Below are 19,804 nucleotides of genomic sequence, written 5' to 3'. Positions count from 1 at the left end.
AGCGCAGCTCGACACCGCTCCCAATTTTGGAGAGGTCCAAAGTTTAAACTTCGGTGGTGTATGTTAGCTTGATCATTTTTCTTATTCTAACTTCAAACTCATAATTTATTTCAAGTTGTAAAATAATCTGTTAGAACATTAACAAAATCCATGGTCATGCTATCTACTATTACTCAATGCAAACATTCTCCATAGCATGCATGCAAATCTCGTGCAGCATAATTATCATAGACAAATTTCATGAGTGGTGTGAGAAGCTCTGCTTGGGGGTTTATATGTATTTATAGCCTCCCTCGCATGCAATGGATACCAATTTAGTAGCAAAAAGAAAAGAGAAGTTTAGTAAAATAACTATTCTTATGACTTGTTTACAAAGTGGTTCCCCGATATCTAAATATGGTTAACTTTTTTTGTTTCATTAGATTACTGTTGAGCTGATGGACCAATTCAACTGCGAAGTAACATTACAAACATGTGTGCATGGGGGTTTTTTATTTTTTTGTTTTTCTTTGTGTATGCTGCTTCACGGTTGAACTGGTCATTAGCTCGGTGGTGTACTTGGTCCCTCCCTACAGACGTAGACATGAGGTCATAATAACATGAGTGTATTTATTTATTTATTTTTATACCAAGGATGAAGGGGACAACAACAAAAAGAAGGAAAAACCGACCAGGATATGAACCATAGGGACTTCTTTGGATGTCAAATGACTCAAATTGGATTCTCTTCCGACATCATCCATCCCTGAGATGAGAAGGATGTGGGCGTGACTTTTGTGGCCGCCTCCATCAGAAAAGACTTCCGTGGCCCCCTTCAAATGGTCCCATTTGGGCGCCTTCTGAACTCTCTCTCTCTTTCTCTCTCTCTCTCTCGACCTCAGCTTCTAAAAGCTCTCGTCCTCCCTCCAAGTTTCCCTTCATTTCTAGGGTTCTACCTCCAAAGCCCTCCGTTCCTCGGAGAATTCTCTCCTTATCTCCTCCGGCCGCGATCACGGATTTTCCGGGGCTTCCCTAGTAGCTTTGAGCGAATCGAGAAATGAGACCCGATTGTGTTGTAAATACCGCATTCCTCTTAGTATTTTTTTATTTATTTATGGATCTTTTGAATGTTTACATGTTCCATCTGCTCAATTTTTCTCTATTCCGTATTGATGTGAGCCCATTTGATCTTCTACTAGGACACGCATTCTAGAGTGAGAACCATATGTAGTTAGAATTTGGCAGTTTCTTTTCTGGATAAAGGATTCTACTTTTTAGTTTTCGGAATTATTCTTCCAATATTTCTCAACTTACATAAGTGTATTTGGAGTCCTTTGGACCTCAGTCGGCCAAAAATGTGATAAAGAAATCAGGAAAGGTTCTCGCTTTCCCTTTTGGTCTTCCGTTTGCCTTCTTATTTTCCTCAAGTTGTGCCCCACTTTTATTACGCTTTTTTGGTTGCCATAAACCAGAGAAAACTAACCTTTACGAGTATTCTGAATTTATTTATTTATTTATTTTACCCCACTTGTGTCTCGCCCGCCCCTTCTATTGTTCTCTGACTTGAGAATCATTGATGCAGAGATTGAGCAGAGTTCCAGGTGTTCGATTTAGGTTCTGGTAGCTGGAAAGAAGAATTAGAAGAAAGGTGAGGACTTTAAATGGGTCAAGTTGCTTCTCTGTTCTAAAAGGGCTCGTGAGTTTAAACCTGTCTCATCGAATCTCCTAGAAAAGCTGCCCGTGATTCACCTAAACTTCTGTTGGTTGGCATTTAATTATTCTGATCCATATTTAGCCGGCTGTAAGGTCGTCTTATGCCGTGTCATCTTTGCTCACGATAAATACTTCTTTATGTGTCGCATTACTTTGTGAATTATCTCGCAGATGTATATTCAGTTTTGCCAGCATCCTCTTAATTTTTGGGGACCATCATCTTCTTCTACATCTCTCTTACCTATTTTCTTGGTCTTGATCGTGTCTGGTCTCTACCAGTGCTTATATCTTAAGAAAGACTTTCATTTCTTTTGCATATATGTTTATTGCTCATGTTACTAAGCTTGTGTTGGCAGAAATAAGTTTTAGAATATGGGATGCCTGGTATCCACACCAAGAGATTCAGGTGGACACAGAATAAGGCCTGGGAATATTGGGGAGGTGGCTGTGTTTGTGCCGGGATTCCGAATCCCTAAGAGTGTGGACTTTTCACAGCCATTGGGTGACTGCTTATCAAAGAGTCTAGTGGAGCGACTTTCAGCTCTGAGGGCTCGGATAGTTGTCATGGCTGCCCGGGAGGCACCATCAGCAGTGAAGCCAAGATGGAGAGCAGCTACTCGACATGGTTTGTGGGATTAGGAATCCTGGGGTTGATTCAATTTGATCATAAGATATAATGACTGATCCAATATTTGCCATGCCTGCAGGAGGTTCTCCCTTGGCTGATCTTCTTCGTGCTCTGGAGGACTACTTACCTGTACTGCTGGGATTGGTGGAGGATGGTAATTTGAATGATTACTAAGAAAATATTTGATCTTTCACTGTTTCTCATATTCATTGCATATTTATTTAGTCAGACAGTTGCTTGAGTTATCCTATACAGGTAGTCAATTGAAAGACAAGATTCGGTTTGTTTGGGTTAACCAGGAGGATGATGTTGGGGTGTGTCTCTGTATCTTTTAACCTCTCAATGCTCATGCAGATGGATTTCACATAAAAAAGAACAAGCAATACAGATAGCTGACTGTGATCCCTATACATGCAGGAAACTGCCATGACAAACGCTTGGTATGAGGTGCTGTCAGTTTTACACTTGATGGCTGTGATATGTTTATCACTGGCCAATTTGTTGCTTCTTCCTAAAACATCTACTGATGGTTATCAGCCAAGGGTATCTGAAGGTGGGTACTAAGACTAGATCATATGTTACAGATGCTGCATCATCATCTGTCTGATTATTATCCTTGTATATATTTGAATTGAGCCAGAGCATATTTTCACCAGCTTTTGAGATTTTTTCAGGAATTACATTAACATTTCTTTTGTTAGTTTTGAGGTTGAGCAAATTCTTATCATCTGCATCTTAATGACCTAAAATTACAGCTGAACACATAGTTTTATATTTTTTGGTTGAACCTACATAATTTTCCTAATAACCTGATGCTAATGAAGTGATAACCATTGGTCCTAATTTATGTTGATAGTGCAGGATATTTGCTTAATGAGTCATGAAGAAGTAGCCTGTTGGTGTAGGATATTTTCTTACTGAGTCATGAAGAAGAAGCCTGTTGAACTTTAATTGACATTACCAGTCATATATGCAAACAAAATAATTCCTTTTCTCCAAGTTGGTGTTCATCTAACATATTCTCCGAAACTTCTCAAATTTTGTAGTTTCAGATTACATGAATGATGATATTCTCATATGTACGTATAAATTGCTGATTATTATTATTATTATTATTATTGGGTGGGGTGGGGGTGGGGGCATCTTGATGCAACATAGATCACTACTGAAATGAATAATCATTTTAAATGCAACCTTCATTGCAGAGAGCAGACGGAGCTCTGTTGATGTTTTCTTGAGGGCAGCAGGTTATTTGGATTGCGCTATTCAGCATGTTCTTCCTCAAATACCTCAAGATCTCAGGTTTGATATCTTGGGTTCCTGTGTCATCAAACCCATCTGCAACTTGTTTGTCTGGTTATCTGGTGGAAAATTGTCTGTGAACAGCTCATTCTAAAGAATATCCACAAGTTTAGAATTATAGATTCCACAATGTTTTTTACTGATTTTGTTTTGCATGTTTCGAATGGTTCTATTTCCTATGTAACGTGCAGGAGAGATCTCCCAGAAGACCTCGCAGAAGGAGTGCTTAAAGCTCTCTCCATGCAGGCCTTGGGTCAGGTACTGACTTATTCTCTGACATTATTCATGCATATATATGCATTTTTGAATCCCTTAATTGAATCGATCAAGCTTTGGTATAGCTGCCAATCAGCCAGGTTGGCACCATTGTCTGGTTTGGAGAGGTCCAGGTTTTGAACCCTGGTGGTGGTTTCCCCACTGTATTTCTTTTCTTTTCTTTTTCCTTTAAAACTCACATGCAGCTAAAGTGGGCTTCATGATTGCTTCTTTTCTGATCTTCTCTGCAGTGCCTTAATGGCTTCACCAGCGTCACTTTACTCTAAAAGTTAAATTGGTTTTTAAATTGTTATTGCATGACATAGTCGGTTTCTGTAGTGTCTTATACAGGGTTTTGTTTCTAAAGCTCCATCTTCCTAAATTAGTTTAGAAATGCAACCTATTTCTTGGTAATGCTATTAATATTAGGTAAACTTCACAGCTAGGAATGTATTAGTTGCTTATTCATTCTAGAACTGTAGCTGTATGAAATTGTATTGGTTAAAGTCAGACCCGCACCACTACATTCTAGTCCCCTATCATGCAACAAGTGATATGGGGAACATCTCAACTACTTGTGGAAGTGTGGTCCTACCAGGGACCATCTGAACAAGCTTCATTTGATTTCTTTTATCTTATTAATGTTGCAAATTTGCATCTCTTGGTTAACATGAATTTTTTGAGAAAGGTGCATCAGTCTTCTAGATTTTGAACCAAATAGGTGAACATAACAGTTCCTATCCTGTTTGCATTGTCTTGATTTATGGAACAACACAAATCCAGTTCTTTAGAGACTTTAATGCTTGGTAAAATATCAGTTTCCTTTTGTCTGAAATCTGGAAAAAGCCAAAATGAAGACTAAAATAATTTGGCTAAAATTGACAAATCATTTGAAACTGGGCAGAACTATCAACCAAATTGTTGACTGATTTTGGTTTTATCCTGTTTTGGCGAAACATGTTAGCACCAACTAGGCCAACTAAAGTGTTGTGAACTAAAACTCTAACATTGTCATTATAGATTGTTGAACCTAGTCAGTGGGAGATTTAAGGCACCTGCTTGTTACTGGAAAGTGGGTTATGAATTTTATTCAATTTGAAGTTTATTATCATAGGGAGGACTGTATATATTTGTGTTTTTCTTGCATATTCTTTGCTATAATATATATTAGGTTTTTCCATTAGATTATTGCTGTTTGAGAATGAACATAAATATTCTAGAGTAAAATACAAAAAACCCCTTGTGGTTTACGTTTATTACACTTATATCGACTAGTTTGTAAAACTACACTTACACCCAATTAAATTAACGGCGTTAGTGAATCCGTTTACCTCATATGAAAAAGTCAAAATTGCCCTTGCGTGATGAGTAAATTCCTAAAAGCCCTCTAAGATCAGGGATAAATTATACTTACATCTAATAGTTAGAAAAATCTATGCTTATCCCCATGAGGTTTGTTTTTATCCAATACTTTAATTCATAATTTAACATAAGCCAAACTGTTAACTTAAATGGGACTAAATGCCACGTCAGAAATTTTTTTAAAAATGATCAAATTAGCTTTAAGTAATATAGCATCCATCTAATAAGGAGAACGACCTTGAGACGTCATGGGTCCGAGCTTGATCTTGATAAATTATAAGGAAAGAGCCATGTGCCAAGGGAAAAGCAATCTAGATCTTTCAAGCAAGTGGATGCCTTTAAAATTTTCTGCTGCAGGAAACTAACATCATGAGTTTTGTCTCGTAAGCCAGCCTATCCATGGTCCAAGCCAGGCTATGGAACCGCAACTGATGTACCATCTAAAAAGAAGAGTTCTCATGCACGTACTGATTTGGATCTTTTTGATGATAGGCTGCCAGAGCTATTATAACTACATATATAGATATATAAATCTTCATTCATAATGACAATGTTAAGAAATTATATCTATAGTATAGGATAAGTAGAACTCAAAATCAGTAAATAATACACCGGCATTTCTGATCTCTATAATTGGTGGGTAGAGAACCGAGAACAAAATCTGATCAGGAAGGACGGGGGTTGGTCGGGAAGGATGCTTGTTGTCATATGTTAGTTGGAAAGCAAGCTTGTTGTTGGTCGCTTCTCGGGAAGGGACGCTCGTGGTGGGCTAGCGAAGTGGGAAAGAACCTCTAGCCGTTTAATGTCGAAGAGAAGAAGACTCTTAAAGATGTAATTTTGACTTTTTTCTATAGAGGAGCCTTATTTTTCTATAGATGTAATTTTGACTTTTTGCAATAGATAAACAGTTTCACTACCGCTGTCAATTTTAAATGGCTGTAAGTGTAGGTTTTTGCAAAATATTGGGTGTAAGCATAATAAACCTAAACCTCAGGAAGGTTTTTGTAAGGTTGTTTTGGGTCATTTTCAAATTTTTTTGACGTGGCATTTGGGTCCTATTTAAAGTTAATGGTTTGACTAACATTCTGTTAAGTTATGAGTTGAAGTATTGGATAAAAATAAACCTCAGGGGGTAGCGTAGGTTTTTCATACTTTTGGGTGTAAGTGTAATTCACCTCTAATCTCAGGGCGGTTTTTGTAATAGTCTCTACTTTATGTATCTAATTGACGTGAAACTACAAACTAACAATTAAATACCAAGTCCTATGATGTGATTTTTTTTTGAAAGATATCAATGATGACTAACACCAAGAATCCAATCTCTCTCTCTCTCCCTTCTCTCTCGCTAACTTTTCAACTTTTATGAATGATAATTTACCCCTGTTTTATGTACATAATTTTTCAATGACGTGATATAGCAAAAATGGCTACTTGAGCAAACTAAGATTCATATAAAAATGATGCAGTAAATTGATAGTCGGTCCCTCCATTGACGGGACTATAACTTTTAATCCTTGTTGACTGTTACTTTAACATCCATCCCAAGTTTCATAGTTTCTTTTATTCCCTGTCCCTAGTGGCTGTACACACATCCCCAAATATGTGTCCAGTTATAAATAACTGTGCACACACAATTATAAGTATGTGCAGGGATAATATAACAGTGCATAGGGACAATATAACTGCGTGCAAAAACTAGTATAGGTGTGTATATAAGTGCAAGTATGTGTCAATCCCATATAAGTGTGTGCAATACTAAAAGTTAAAGGATAGTGGTCGAAGGGCTGCATGTTAAAGTTCGGTCGAAGAAAGGACCATGTATTAAGTTTCCGATGTACTAGAAATTAAAGTTTAGAATCCTTTCTTTGAGTGATATAGTCTTTCACTAAATAAAACACAGTAATGACTTCTGTATACTATTGGTACAAAAAAAAGACACAACAATGGCTTCTGCTTCTGCATATTATTAGTATTCAATTTCTATTAGTTGTTCACGATGCACGGTATGCAAGGTTTTCTTTTTGATGCGAAAAAATTCTGAATATATATTTTCATTTCTTGAATATCATTTAACAGTCAATTACACTCATACAATTCTATGATACTTGTAAAAATCAGATGGACTGAGGATCCTTTTCATGTGTATCTGTTGCTTTTTTTTTTTCAATTTCAACCCTAGTCAAGCGAAAATCACTTCATCAGTCTCACCGATCTCACATTTTTCGATCTTTCCATGGTTGATAATATAGGGTGTTGATATTCAACTTGGGATGGCAATTGATAGTCCAAAGGCCACACTAGCAGTTAAACGCCGGTTAGCATGTGAGATGGTCAAGTATTGGCATCAGGTACCGATACTTTCTTTAACTACGTGATCAGTTCTTTCTTGACATTCCTTTTCTTCATTCCTTAATGTTTTCAATTCTCTTTTCTCATATTTTGTTGGGTTGATTCTATGACACTGATTAATTCACTTATAACTTCATGCTCTTTTTTCCCCCATCTTTTTCTTACTTTTTGCATTCTATCAATATATAAGGATATCTAGTTTATAGTTTTATCACTATAAAATGAGGATATTCAGTTCTAGTTATATTTCTTTTCTTCCCCTTCATTTCTCTTTCACCCTCATTCTCTCCACTTCATGCTCAATAGTTAGCTTGCAAATTTAGTTTTGTCAAGAAATTTCCACTCTTTTGAATTGTTAACTTTTATTGTGCATTTTATCTGTTAAATAGTTAGCGACAACTTCTTTATTAGTTACAAAGAATAGATGGTCCTGTTCTTCTTGGCTTCTGGCAACTGCTCCACACAAGGCTGCCAAATTTTGCACTTCATTCTCCTATCCAGTTATTGCCATGTTTAGTTGTCAGCACTTGACACCATTCTCCTGCACTCATTCACCTCAACTAGATTGATTTTCAAATTTCTTCGTGAATTTATATATGAAAAAAGAAAAAAATCTTTGTAAATCTCTAATAGTCCATGCTGTTATATGAAAATTTACAATAGTTTATAAAATAAATGTTCCTTTTCTAATGGACAAAGGAAGTGAAATACTTCTGCTGAGCTATTGCTGGAACAAAATTCCATGTTTCTTATAGTTAATAATTCAAAATGAAGATTTCCTGTAAAAAGTCGAATATTTGTTTGAATTCTAGATCTTTCTAGAATGCATAACATTTTAAAGAATGTGAATAAATATCATGACTGCATGCTGCTTCTCTTTTTCTTTTTCACCCGTATTTATTGGATTTTGGTAGGTCATAATTGAGAATCCAAAAGTGTTTGGCCTCTCAGCTTTGCACTCAATTATTTGCTCTTATTGCTCATTATAATGGGCTTTTAAAGACATTTAAGATTCATCTAATGTTTTTCTTGAAATTTCTGTTGAAAAAGTCTGTTGTTTCAAGAAATTTTGGTAAATTGTCTCACTTGCAATTTAAGCCAAGCTTACTTCATTTGAAAAGCTCTGCTATGTATCCAACTAACTGATAAATGTTTAATGCAACGGTCCAGGTAACACTTGTTTTGACCAAATTTTCATGATTTGCATGTCCTAGGATTGTATTAGGGTTGTAGAGATGCGATGACCTAGGACCTCACCTAGACAGGCTAGCTAGGAAGTTATTACTTGAGTTCCTTGGCCCAATATAAGTACACAAGATTTCCCCAGTGCACAATGATATGGGACTCGATGCATGCATGCACAGATCCTCACAAGGCAATGGTAGAACCAAGAGGTGTCCTGGGGTGGGGAGGCACATTCCTTTTAAACCTCTAAATGCCTGCCCAATTTAACCCCATCACCACCATAGACAACAATTTAAATTTCACCTTTTATTCTACTATTCATTTTTCAAATGTTATAAAGATCTACATGTAATTCAATTTTTCTCTTGTTGATTTCAATTCATGAATTGTTGACTCTACTTTTCATTTATGTGCTTCTGAGACATGTATATTTTTGATTTTTATTATTTACTATCCAATATTTTATTTATATTTTCGCAAGCTTACTGTGATAGATGAATTCATTTTTAAGATTGTAAAGTCGAAAAACAACTCTCTGTTTTCTTTTCCAATGATATTTTTAGTAAGCATTTTCTAATATTTTTAATAATGCCACCCTAGCCCCCCAGGCTGTTTTGACCATTCATTGTACATTTTTTCTAATAATTTAGTTACAAGTTTGATTTACAAGCTGGGATTTATTTAGTGACTAAGTGCAAGTTTAAGTTTTAGAATTTAAATTATCATAGCTTATATATGCAAGAAAATGGTCATAAACAATATATCTGATCCGAAGTAATGAATTCTTAGTTTTTTCCCCTTCTGTCCTTTTCTTCCTTTAGGTGGATTTCTTATCAACTAAGGTTTGAAAATCTGCCTCAAGAATATGGTTAAGCTAGCCCGGAAACATGGTCTTGTTTCCTCAGATTTTTCTGCCACAATCTGAATTTTCATATTTGCAAATGTTGTAGTTATCAGATAAATGTAGTTTTGCATGATGCCATGGAATTAGTTGTTAGTATCATTTCTGCACCAGATTGGCATCGCAATGACAAGATACTTCTTGTGGCTCACGAGAAGAAAATGTCTTCAATGTGTGGTGATAAGTTGGTTGTGGTCTGTGAAGATAGCTTCGATAACATGAGGCGTGGCTCTGTTTACATGAGGAATTGCTTCGACAACAGAAGTTGCTTTGGCATCAAGAGTCACAATAGAGCATAGACATTTAGTTTGACCATATGGAGAGCATGCTACCTTAAATTCTTATAAAGTTGGGAGTTGGGGGAGGGGGACCCCAAATTGAAGAAAAATAGGTGATATGAGAAGATCTGGCAAATGAGTGCTCAAAATTTATGGATTCATTTTTCAGGATAATTTCTGAACAATAATTTGTTAGCCTTGAGTTATGACATTGAAGTTCTAATGGAAGAACTTATAGAGATTGAGGATTGATCTTTGAAGATCTCGGGGTTGAGGTTCAGCAAGATCATGCTATTGATGATCCATCAACCAACAAACACTGGATCTAACTGCGGCTTATCATTTGAGAGAGCATCCAGAAGCCTAGTCATTGATGAACATCACTTCGTATGTGACATCTGTCAGTATGATGATCCATTCTTTGCCAGTTTTCCACATCCAGCATGCTGCACCATCTAATGAATGATCGAATGTCTTGCAATCACTCATTGAGATGCATTGAAGCCATAATTGTGTGCCTTCATCATGAGAACATTGTTATTGACCTCATCATCAAGTATTGTAGGTATAGCGGTCAATTGAGCATCGGAACCGAGGCTTGTGGATTCAACTGTAGGATCTATATATTTAACTGGGAACATGGATTTGTTCCCTCCCACATTTTTCTATAAATATTGTGAATCTTTGATAAATTTCAATTTGTAACTTATAGTAGAATGAATCTGAGATGAATTGCTTGTTTTTTACTCTGACATCTTACTTGCTTTGAATCATAAATGCTTCATGTTGCAATGCTTTGCTTCCATTTTTTGTGCTTTTGTATTTTTATACATAGAGCTAGATGAAGAAGTCTAACTTAGCTACACTTTACCAATTTTACATTGTTCCTGATTGGTGCTTGCTGCCAGGCACACAAGGTATCATTGCTCCCTGACCTGAATTGCAGCCTCTCGACTCTTCCGATGACATACTTGATATGCAAATTTTAGGTCATTTGTCATGCTGTTCAGGCTACCTTGCCTTTTCTTTTTAATTTTTTTAACAGTTAAATAGGTCAAATTTGTTCTTAGGTGCCAAACTTTATCTATCTATCTATCTATCTATCTATCTATATATATATATATATATAAATGTTTCTCTTGTGGCTGAGCTCATTCTAGTCTACACAGGCTCATGATAACATATCACAACTTCATTTCTCTGATGGCTGGGGGAAGAAACATCAACTTTTTGTGAAGTGGAAATATGTTGAAGCAAAGGTATGACAACCACTTCTGTTTTCTTTTCATTGTTCCTATAAACTTATTTTAAGCATTTTATTTTCTCTGCATGAATAGTTCTTAAAGGTTATGGTTTATAATGTTCTTGTGTTACTAAATTTTACTTTTGCTTCTATTGCTTTAAAACACATATTAGTCAGAGTTCAGTGCTGCCAGAACATGTTCCACAATGAGATGATCTTAATCGACTGATATGTCACATGTCACTTCAGAACTCTAAATACCTAACGAGATTAAAATATTCATTACATATATTAGTTTGTAAACAAAATTAAGAACTAGATAACTTCAATTGATTCTATCTGAAGACTTAATAGTATAAACATAAAAATCGTCAGGATTTAAGAAAACTGACCTCATATATATGATATAGAGGTTCTTGTTTCTGTCTAGTTTAAGTGCCTGGAATCAAATTAGAGAAGATGCAGTAAACCACCTTTTTCTTTTTTATTTTTCATGTTGTAAAATAATCAGATGTAAATTAGATATTTTGTCTTACGTGATTATGAATAATTCTGGGAAATATTGTAGAGATGTTCTTTAACAAAATCCAAAACTCTTTTGTCCATGCTTTGGTGATTGTGGATGATCTCTTTTCCTTAAGGGAGCTTTTGGTATGGGGTGATGATTCCAAGATCAAGGGTGATGCGGGTAGAAATATAGTATGCATGATATATATTTCATATTATTATCATATTATTCAGTTATATTTTTATAATTAAAAATAAAAATATATTATTTTACTTTACATTTATACTATGAAGTTATTTAAAATATTACTTCTATTTGCCTTATTTTCTTAATCAAAATAATATTAATATTAAAATAATAATATAATATAAGTATAAATGAAATATTAATTCTATAATAACACTTAATATATTTATATAGGACTAATAATTTGACTGTCAAATTAAGTGGTCTGTCCAAACAATTCTACATATAAATTGCATAGACATGCTGCCAGCCAATCATGTGTATTTTCCTATGATTTATTTGAGAAGTCTCTTTAGTAGGTGCAAATATATAAAATAGATTAGGGGTAGTTTTGGTATTATATGGCTAACGATCTTGGATTTCCAAGGCAAACCAACAAGTTACTCGTGGATAATTGGGAATCTTTAAGCACTGGAACATAGCATACCATATGCATGATCTTAATTCATCAGGGATCAGCTTACCCCAGGATGAGGATCACTGGTAATCTAAGATCACCATGGTGATTCCATTTGGGTCACCACATGCCACCTAAATGTTAAAAATATGGTTAACAAATTTATAATCTGAATAGAAAAAAAAATAAAACCACCATATAAGATCAATAAATTGGAACAATATATTGCTGATACCATGAAACTGTATATTAATCTTTCAGTGGAAATTTTGTATTTTATGAAGTATAATTTATATCCTCTCACTTTTTCTGGATGCTCCTAGAATTAGAAAATTATGAGATATCTTCTGTCATGTCCCAAGACACACCAAGTTGGATATGAAATGCTCTCTCTCTCTCTCTTGCATGCGCGCACAGAGGGAGACAGAGAGTCTGCTTAAAACAGTGCTTAAATGCATTAGGAAACCTGAAGAAATCTATATCTGCATCTTCCTGTTGTAATTTAATACTTCTACAGAATTCGACATGTTTTACATATATTTTTCTATCTACCAGGCTGCTGCATATTATTACCATGGATTGATCCTTGATGAGGGGAAAACAGAGAAATCCCATGGAATGGCTGTAGCTGCTCTGCAAGCAGCTGAGGAATTTCTCAAAGAAAGCAAGAAAGCCTGTGCGGCCTTCAATCTGATGCCTCCTATCTCCAAGTAATTTTATCATTGGCCTACCTTCATTGAGCAGTCTTCATTTTTGTTTTCCCCCCTTTTTTAGATGCTCAATGTTACAACATGGCAAGTGTCATTTTTTCCTTGGTAATCTTTTTGGTTGTTTTATAGCAGGAAGATATCGTAGCAAACATGTTCTTAATCCATACCGACGTCCATACAATGTTTGATCAAATTTTCAGTTGCCCCCCCAAAAACTCAACTTCTCAGTCCTTTCTCTTTAACATTATAAATCGAATGGATTTTATCCCTCCCCTTACCATCAACAAAATTATGGAGTGGAGTCTTCTAGCATGGAACTCTGTAGTATAATTTCATTTTGTTGTACCTGTAAATTACTGACTCATGAAAGTGAATTGTGCCCTTGCTGTAGCATTGTTATAGCAATGTTCTTAGAAGTATCTCAAGACACACGACCAACCAAGACTCAATCAAATTATTTTCCATGTAATGGAAGATTAAATACAAATCACTTAATTGTCTTTCAGAATATTATCTCATTTTATAGTCAGGATGCCTTGTAAATGGCATCCTGCCTTGCTAGGCACTTTAAGTTTTTAAACAATGTTATAACTGTTCCATCTTCTTTATATCAACAGCTGAGTTGCTTCTGTCTCTTATCTAGAATTCCTGTATTGCTTCATTTTTGACTTAGTTATATATAAAATACCTTGGTCAAAATTGAGTGGAAGAAATTGCTCTTGGTGAAGTACTACTTTGGTAAACTATCATAATTCCTGTAACATACTCAAGTCTTCACCAACTGATCTCTTTACAGGATTCCTCCTCTGTGGGGATCTATGAAGTACCTTTCCGAGAAGATCCCCAAAGATGCCTCAAGCAAGGTTAAAATCAATCGAGATCTCTACAGTCAAGAAAGGTAACCATCTTAAAAATTGACATAAGATCTTTTGCTGAAATATGTTGATAATAGTTTGTCTAACTTCAATATTTGCAAGTATTGCATGACCTCTACTGGTACGTGCTTGTAGCTCTGATTCCATAATTAGTTAATTGCCCTTTGCCAAGGTTCTTTCATGAATAAAGCAGTGGACAACCACTTGAATTTCACACCCTAGCATGACACCATCCATGTGGTTCTTTGCATTCTTTTGAGATGTTCCTTTTTTGGGGCTCATTTGTCAGAGTCAACAATTTGTCTTGTATATTCATATATTAACTTGATTTTGCAGCCTGTGTACATTCAATGCCATAGCACTTTCCCCCACTGACTGCAAATTTTGTGACCCGGTGTAAACATATGTCAATATCTTCTAGATCTTGTATTTACTAGGTCTGAAATGTATGATCCAATATTATTTGTGAAATTCTTTTTTCTGAAATTTGTTTCTTTGTTATTGAAAATATTTTGTTTTACATGTTTTCTCTGAATCCCGATGGAATGGCGCTGAACCATGAAATTGATAAAAACTGATGTGGTTTTGACAGTGCATCGTCTTAAAACCACATGCTTGGATCTGTGAGAAGAACATTATTTAGGAATGCTTGAGCTGGTGAATGTGATAATATGCAGATCCTGAACTTGTAAACTAGAAACATCTCTCTCTCTCTCTCTCTTATAATTTTGGTTCCTTAATGGCTTATTTTTGTTGTAAACCCGACAACTGTGGCATTAGCTATTTGTGACACAGTAAATGTTGAAGTCTGAGTTGGCTATCTACGAAGACATACTAGTAAAAGTTGCTGTGGTGGCTAATTATGCAGGATTCTTCAGACGGCACCGACGTTGCCAGATTTTGCATTGGCTTTGAAACCGGATGACTACCAACTTCCTCCATTGGATGCTTCATGGAAGAAAGAGGATAACTGTCAGTAGAAAATTTTGGAGGAGACAAAGGCAGAAGAGTACCAGCCTTGAGAAGTTGGATGCATACAGCGAGTGAAAGGGTGACAGTTTTGCATACCACTGTGCGGTAGATCATTGGATGTGCGAGGGATCTCTTATTTACAAGTCTTTTGAAACATAAAATGTAGATAATAAATGACAGAAATGATTCCATTTCACCAATGAAGAAATAACCTGTTATTTCTTGTTCTTTTTCTTTTCTTTTTTTTAAAAGAAAAACCTTGTTGCTCATTGTACAAGCTCTTCCTATTTTTATTTGGCTAGAATTTCTAGAATAATTCTAGGATGAGCAGTGAGGGTGTTTTGGTACCTTAAGAAAAGGCAGGCATAAATAAAGGCTTCCTAACAGGAATATCTCCTGATAGCTTTCCTTTTAAATATTTATGTTTGGCATGTGTAAATTTCCCAAGAATAACTATTCCTTATTTGTGTTTATTTTTCAAGAGCTATTTGGTTCTATATCTGCTTCATTCCCAAACAAATAGCTGTTTAAGGTTAATTTACCCAACTCTCAATTTTGGTTTGCATGTTGTAGGTCTCTCCTTTGCGCTAATTACTAAAGCTTCTTTTCATAAACATTAGCATGCATGCGATGCATGTTTAATTAAGAGAGAAGAAAGGCTAAAAGAGAATTTTAAGAAAGGAAAAAGGAAAACATAAAGAAAGGGAAGGTTGATGAGTGGATAGGATCCTTATTAAGTACTAGACAAGGAAAGAGAAGCCTAATTAGGAGAGAGAAGAGAGACAGAAATAGAACAACTGAACAACTGAAAGAGTGTAATGTATTAGGAGAGATTGAGACTAGTAGGCCATCCCTGAGTAAAAGAGAGAAGAAAGAAATAGAAACAGCTGAACATCTGAAAAAGTGTAATAATGTATTAGGAGAGATTGAGACTAGGAGGCCATCCCTGAGTGGTCCACCATTATGTGCACTTGTGCCTTTACTTCTGTGGGGTTTTGCGCTGCTGCTTCTCCCCTTTTTTTGTGGAACCAAGCCATCTTTTTTTTTTTTTTGGATGGATATCCAGATTCAATCCTTTCGGAATGGTGAAAGGTTAAATGTACTATTCCCTTTCCCTGTCACCTCCCACTTCTTATCTTTTTAGAAATGAAATCCTAAGCCTACCATTTCCTCTGCCAATCATCTTATGTTATGTACTATGGCCCTCCTCTCCTTAATTAGGCCTTCCTCCCCTGCTTTATGCTGTGAAGCATCACTCTTCCTCAAGGATTACCTTTACCAATTCCTCAATCCTTTGCCGTCCTCAACCATGCCCTCCATCTTCTTTATTTCTCCAAACCTTGGCTCTCCTCTTACATAGCAGTGATGGTCTCCACCACTTTCATCATTGTTTGTACTCTCAACTATCCCTTCATCCCTTCCTCTATGCTCTGGATCCTTCATTGAACTCCTTGCCATCACCACATGCCCTCAACCATGGCAAGGACTTCTACACCTAGATCTTTTCAATTCTCTCCTGCTTCTTCTTTCAGGTCATTGGCCAACTATTTGATCTCACCAATGAGCAAACATCAACAATCTGCGATTCACATCATTTCCAAGGCGAACAAGAGAATTACTATTGATAAAACAACAACCACTTTAAATGGTGGAGCAGGTTTTGTTATCCGTGATGCTTGGTCGGCACTTGTGGCAGCTGGTGGCTCTTCACTGTTTAAGACGGTTATTCCCCTAGCAGGGTTACAGGTTGCATAGGAGGGATTAATTTATTCCATCATGGTTATGTATGGACAAATTTTAATTTTCTTTAAAATCTGGTGATTCGTGTAAGGCTAAGGGTTCAAATCCATTCAAATTTAATCACAAATACTACGATTGGTTCGTAGTCAGCCTCAATGGATCTGTGCTACAATATCCTTTAGTTCATATAGATTATGGGCTGGATTTGCTCTAATACCATTTGTCACAACTCAGAATCTCATCCAAAAAGACTAACCAAATGGAACTAAACACATGCTCGCACGGGTCCTCATAAAAACCATACTAGAAACTGGAGAGAATAATGTGAGAAAATATTAGGGGAGGATCTACACAATTGCTTACTTTTCTTGATTACCACTCTTTAGTCCAAATTTGATAACGACTATCTCTCCAGAATTGGATGAATTGACATAAAACAGGCCAGACATAGATCCACTATTCTGAAAGATATCTATTGCCAAAGTGATTTCTCTATCAGAAGCAATGAAAGAAAACATTTGTAAAACTAATTAGAAAGTTTGTCTTCATATGTATGCTTCTCTTAGATAATATAAACTATTTATTATAATGGTGATGCTTTTGTTTTCCATATTTTCAATATTTTTATATATTCAGATTTAATTTGAGAACAAACTTTTTCTTAAGCTGTAACTGAGTTTTACTCTTCTATATCTTCTATCTGCCTTCTATAACTTCTAATAACATCCTAGAATAAGCACTTCTAATATTTTAAGCAAGGATTAAGATAAAACTCTCAAATCAATGTGAAAGCTATAGTAAATAAATCAGAATTTACATGGCCTATTTGGGAAATCTAGCAGGATTGGGTTGGATTTTCTACTGGATTTGTGGATTGGGTGGCGCATATGGGTATAGCTCTATCAAACTTCTTGCTTATTCATAATGAACAATATAATGGCTTACTGGTCCCACAGACAGAGGTAGAGATAGAGATAGAGAGACAGTGAGAGTTGTGGTGCCTATGTATTCCAAAGACAGACAGATAGAGATAGAGAGAAAGAGAGTGTAGCACCTATGCATTTCAAATGGCCTAACTGAATTAATCACCAAGGAGATGTTAAAAATGCCTTCGTAAGAGAAGCCAACCCATTCTCCCCACGTAAAAGTGACATCTTTCCATATGCTATACAACATAATTGAATAATCACTTAGTAGATGCCAATAATCACTCTCTTAAGACTCATACCTTAAAACTTTATTGTAAATTTGAGTTTCCATGTGGAATTAAATTTGTTTTCCATAATTTGCCCTTTTTTGTTATTTATTTAGTACATTTTGATGCATGAAATATTCTTTCTCTACTTATTTGTTTTTTTTTTTTAAATTTTTGTCTTATATAGTGATTAAATATTCTTTCCCTTTAGCTTGTCAAATGTGTCTTGTATTTGGTTTTAACTAGGCTTATGTTTAGAAGTGAGCTTAAATATTGTAATGTATTGGTAAAATACATTTAACTAATTATCTAAAAGAACATATAATATTAACTCTCCTGAACAAATGTAGATACCTCCCCTTCTCTACGCTTCCACTTGGTTTCATCCTGTATCCTTAGCACCTTTTAGGTCCATTTGGCTGAACTGTTGGTAGTAGAACCTTCGAAAATAGAGCTTTTTGAAGTAAAATTTTTATTTATTTGGATGGATTTTATTTTTTTTTAAAAGAGAAACGTGATAAGCTCAACCATCCTGGTCACCTAAGCTATCTTCCTCGTCAACCATCAAAATGGGCCTTATTTTCTCCATTCTTTTTACTAATAGTCTTTTACTAATTATATAATTTAAGTAAAATAAAATACATAATTTTAAAAAGTAATTTGTTAAAATTAATTAACATATTGTGCGTGGCCCTCTTCCCCTGAATTGGTCCTTGTCCGGTAGCGACGTCATTACGCCACTTTTAAAGGAAAGCGTTCTTCATTCAAAAAAGATGGGCTTCCGGGGGGCCGACATCTCTGACTGAATCTTGAAAGAAAAATAAAAGGAAAAAAAAGAGAAAAAATCCATCTTTTCCAAAAGCATAATAATAGAGACGAAAAAGAAACAGTGGTCTCCACAAAGGTTCATGTAACATGCTATTAGTATTAAATGCTCAATAAATCGACAAAAGAAAGAATGCAAACATACATCACCTCCAATTCTACGAAAATATATGAAATCCTCGGATAAAATCTGAGAATCATAACAACGATAATAGCAAAGAAAGGAGTAAGAAGAAGAGGAAATGAGAAAACCCAAAAGCTCATCAGAGCTTCAACCTAAACTTGCAGCTGCTGGACCTGATCTGAATCTGGTTGTTGGCCGTCAAGCTATCCACCACAAGGCTGCACCTCACCCGGGACGTCACCTTCCACAGCTTGAGACTCCCAAGCTTCACCCTCACCGGCACGTCCCCCTTGAAGTTCAGCGGCACCATCCCCGTCTGCTGCTGCTGCTGCAGCGCCGTCATCTCCGTGCTCCCCAGCTGCGCCTCCCCAGTGAGCACCACCGTCAGCACCGTCGTGTTCCGGTGCCCCTGATAAAACTCCGGGAACTCCCCCTCGCACAGGCTGAAACCCGAGTACCACACGCTCAGGTGCGAGCCACCCTCGTAGTATATCCCGATTTTCTTGTTCGGGTTCTCGGCGGTCACCGTCACGTCGAAGCCTGCATGCGCGGTGAGGTTGTTGTCGACGCTGAAGGTGGAGACGCGGAGGCGGTCGACGGAGTATTTCGGGAGCTTAGGGTCGAAGATGAGGTAGAGGATGCCGAGGGTGGCGGCGACGAGGACGATGAGAATGATGATGGTGAGTATGGTCCAGCACAGGCACTTGCAGCAGCAGCTGCGTCGCCTTTTCGGGGGTCTCGAGTGAGCGACCGGTATCGTGCGGCGGTGATGTGGGTACTGCCCGGCGACGGCGGGGTCGCCTTTGTCGGATCTCGACAGCTCCGGCGGGACAAGCGGCGCCGCCTGCGATGGGGCCTCGACGTCGACCGGGTGGATTCTCTGCTGTTCGGCCATCGCTGGGCTTTGCTTTTCCTAAATTCCAACCGCTCTACTTTGAAGACGTCTTCGTGTTGATTTATACGGATGGTTGGTTTTCTCTTTCTTAGGTATGCCTTGATATCGTGGCTTCCCATGCC

At 36.6% G+C, this 19,804-nt stretch overlaps 2 protein-coding genes across 9 annotated transcripts; one reads left to right on the top strand and one right to left on the bottom strand.

Annotated features, from left to right (window-relative positions):
* Positions 1-681: 681 nt before the first annotated feature.
* On the top strand, positions 682-15,319 carry LOC103714781 (uncharacterized). Of its 8 annotated transcripts, none has more exons than XM_008802189.5 (13): positions 682-1,054; positions 1,562-1,627; positions 2,049-2,317; positions 2,400-2,474; positions 2,576-2,634; positions 2,738-2,873; positions 3,526-3,622; positions 3,814-3,880; positions 7,489-7,587; positions 11,122-11,211; positions 12,902-13,056; positions 13,853-13,954; positions 14,800-15,319. In XM_008802189.5, exons 3-13 carry the CDS (start codon positions 2,065-2,067, stop codon positions 14,909-14,911), a joined length of 1,245 nt encoding a protein of 414 aa, XP_008800411.3. In that variant the 5' UTR covers positions 682-1,054; positions 1,562-1,627; positions 2,049-2,064; the 3' UTR covers positions 14,912-15,319. The 8 variants fall into 8 exon arrangements, with proteins under 8 accessions (XP_008800411.3, XP_008800409.3, XP_088573892.1 ...); XM_008802187.5 differs by having other exon boundaries at positions 11,113-11,211; XM_088717766.2 differs by lacking the exon at positions 14,800-15,319 and adding an exon at positions 14,524-14,663.
* A 3,424-nt stretch (positions 15,320-18,743) lies between these two features.
* Positions 18,744-19,804, bottom strand: LOC120107017 (NDR1/HIN1-like protein 6). Its single transcript, XM_039120165.3, has one exon. It carries the CDS (start codon positions 19,680-19,682, stop codon positions 18,927-18,929), a length of 756 nt encoding a protein of 251 aa, XP_038976093.1. The 5' UTR covers positions 19,683-19,804; the 3' UTR covers positions 18,744-18,926.

This window comes from Phoenix dactylifera, chromosome 3, assembly GCF_051530095.1.
Source record: "Phoenix dactylifera cultivar Ajwa chromosome 3, Ajwa_hap1_PhDact_Kaust_v1.1, whole genome shotgun sequence".
Lineage (NCBI taxonomy): Eukaryota > Viridiplantae > Streptophyta > Magnoliopsida > Arecales > Arecaceae > Phoenix > Phoenix dactylifera.
The sequence above is the reverse complement of the archived record's forward strand: the minus strand, read 5'-3'. Positions and strand labels throughout refer to the sequence as shown.

Coding starts and splice junctions, on each gene's coding strand:
- LOC103714781 (XM_008802187.5), top strand. CDS start 2,065: ATGGGATGCCTGGTATCCACACCAAGAGATTCAGGTGGACACAGAATA. Junction 2,635..2,737: donor ACCAGGAGGATGATGTTGGG/GTGTGTCTCTGT, acceptor CTATACATGCAG/GAAACTGCCATGACAAACGC. Junction 2,874..3,525: donor TCAGCCAAGGGTATCTGAAG/GTGGGTACTAAG, acceptor CCTTCATTGCAG/AGAGCAGACGGAGCTCTGTT.
- LOC120107017 (XM_039120165.3), bottom strand. CDS start 19,682: ATGGCCGAACAGCAGAGAATCCACCCGGTCGACGTCGAGGCCCCATCG.